The sequence below is a fragment of the Alexandromys fortis genome, unplaced genomic scaffold (assembly GCF_014885135.2).
Source record: "Alexandromys fortis isolate MF-2015 unplaced genomic scaffold, M_Fortis_MF-2015_v1.1 scaffold_35, whole genome shotgun sequence".
NCBI classification, from domain to species: domain Eukaryota; kingdom Metazoa; phylum Chordata; class Mammalia; order Rodentia; family Cricetidae; genus Alexandromys; species Alexandromys fortis.
The window spans coordinates 12,509,011-12,511,575 of NW_026067913.1; the positions used below are offsets into that span (position 1 = coordinate 12,509,011).

The 2,565-nt window shown below is 43.2% G+C and overlaps 1 protein-coding gene across 1 annotated transcript; it reads right to left on the minus strand.

Moving 5' to 3' along the window:
• Positions 1 to 815: 815 nt before the first annotated feature.
• On the minus strand, positions 816 to 1,595 carry LOC126499622 (nascent polypeptide-associated complex subunit alpha-like). The gene has a single exon (XM_050138912.1). It carries the CDS (start codon positions 1,517 to 1,519, stop codon positions 872 to 874), a length of 648 nt encoding a protein of 215 aa, XP_049994869.1. The 5' UTR covers positions 1,520 to 1,595; the 3' UTR covers positions 816 to 871.
• Positions 1,596 to 2,565: the final 970 nt, after the last annotated feature.

Consider the following 2,565-nt stretch of genomic DNA (forward strand, 5'->3'; position numbering starts at 1 on the left):
CTTACAAAAGGCAGGGTAAGGAAATTAACATGTGAATTTTGTTTTAATCATTTGCTAAAGACTTCAACAGACGATCTCCAATAGGAAACCATGCTGTATCTGGAGCTATGGAGTTCGAGCCTGAGCCCCGACAGTCCTAACAAGCTAGGTCCTGCCAGCCATCTTTTAAGAGCCAAGTAAACAAATCATGGTGGACAGCAGGAAAGGGAGACTTATCCGGTGTAGCCAGGTTGGGAGGAAGAAAATGAGGTCCAGTGCCCAACTTCACAATCTATTTTCTAGCTTGCTACCATGAGGCTTAAGTTTAAATAGAAGGCAACAGGTTTCTGTAGCTAGGCTTATTCCTCACTCTCCTGACTTGAGAGGAAAGACTGGCAACTAGTTCTTGTAGACCAGGCTGGTCTCGAACTCACAGAGATCCGCTTGCCTCTGCCTCCTGAGTGCTAGGATTAAAGCTAGTTCCAGGACAGGTTCCAAAGCCACAGAGAAACCCTGTCTCGAAAAAAAAAAAAAAAAAAAAAAAAGGCATTGTTTGGCTCCTGCTTGTAGGCCCCCTGATGATATGTATAGGCTCAAGATGTTCTAGGCTAGGTCAGGACATATTACAGAGCAGTTATGGACCAATCACTCATTCTATCTTTCTTTAAACTGGCCAAACCTAAATTAGGGGAAGAAAGCTCTTCAGAGATATAAAAAATTCCAGCCCTAGAGAGGATAACGTACTTTTAGATTCTTTTTTTTTTCATCCAACAAGAAGCCATAACTTTATTAGTGATAGAAACAGTACAAATTTCAAACCAAGCTGCAGTTCCACCTTTGAAACACCAAAAAGGGGGGGAGGGGATGGGGGAGTGTCCTCTCCGTCAAATAGTTACATTGTTAATTCCATAATAGCATTTACAATATCATTACTGTTGTTTTTCAGGGCTCGGACTGCCTTTGCTCTGGACACATTCGCCTGTGACATGACCAATTCTATGTCCTTAACTTCCACACCTGTCTCATCAACCTCTTCCTCCTCGCTCTCCTCTTGTACTGTCGGAGTCTGAGTCTTTTCTCGAACGTTTGAAACAGCTTCACCTTGAACCTTGAACTTCTCAGCAGCTGCTAACTGTGCTTGCTGAGACAAATCTTCAACCTTGGCTTCTCCAAATACGATGTAGGTGTCTGAAGCCGGGCTCTTGTAGACGTCTGGTTTGGTGATGACAAAGAGGATATTTTTAGATTTCCGGATAGTGACTCTAGTAACCCTTGTAACCTGCCGAAGACCCAGCTTGGATATAGCCTTCCATGCTTTCTTTTCACTGCGGCTCTGCTTTGCTTTACTGACTGGTTCTTCATCAATTTCAGCTGCTGCCGCCAGCTGGGCTTGTTGCGTGGCTGTCTGTGTGGAGTCTTGTTCCTCCAGCTCTGGTACTGATTCATCGCTGTCAGATTCTGTTCCCGACCCTGTCTCAGCCTGGGGCTGGGGCAGCTCCTGCTCTGTGGCAGGGACGCTTCCCGTGGCTTCGCCAGGCATTTTGTGCGGAGGACGCGGAGCCAAGATGGCGGCGGAAAGAGCGCGAGCGAGAGCGTGACCCACGCTGTGGCAGAAGCAAGACCGTATTTTTAGATTCTTGAGCCTCCACTCCTACCCCTTTTGGGGCAGACGATCTTTTTCTCTGTGCCTGTTACATACATGGGTTTCTTAACTCCCAATAAACATGCTTCTTCAACTGCCAGATCAGCCTGCTGCTGTCTCTGCAATGCTTTTAAGTTTTCTGCTTTCTCTGATGCTATTTTTTTTTTTTGAACTTGCGATTTCCCGGCCTTAATTAGCATGGAAAATGAACCTAAACATGACTCTAAAGCTGTATAAAAACAAAATGTCCAAAATAAGAAGGTAGAAAATTCAATTCTGTTTCTCACAGTTGTAAAAGAATAGAGTCTGGTGAGGGTCCACTTTCTGGCCATGGATGTCATGTTCTTGCTGAGTCGCACATAGAAGAAAGTCTACTAGTGCGCTAGGTTAATTTAATTAAGGTCATGGATTCCTGCCATGAAACCTCAGCCCTAGTAATCATGTCTGCTCCTAAAAGCCCTTAGCCGAGATCACAGGAATAGTGCGATCATTCTTACCAGGGCATTTCAATTGTTATGAATGCAGTTTTGCCATGAATTTAGTCCACAGAGCATGAACTGCATGGAGATGCTTAAGGTAAAGGGCAACCAATGGTAAATAAAACTAAAAGTTGAAACTTGTCTTTTCTTTCAGGGAGTTTCTTTCATATTTCAATAAATTTAGGAATTCCCCTATTCTTTAGAGAATACATAATGCAGTTAAGTATGAAACAGAACCAAAGAAAATAAAATTACAAGAAAATAAGAGTTAGTGTTTAGTGTCCGTGGAGACAGTATGAAAAACAAAGAAAATTAGGTAGACTTGAGAAGGAAAAGATGCCCCTCCTATTGTTGCCGGCTTTCAGCAGCTGAGAAGCAGCAATTGCAGCTCAATTAATTTCTGTCAAGACAACTCTATATAGAGATAGTATCCCTTGCATATGAAGATATTTTATGTTAAAGGGA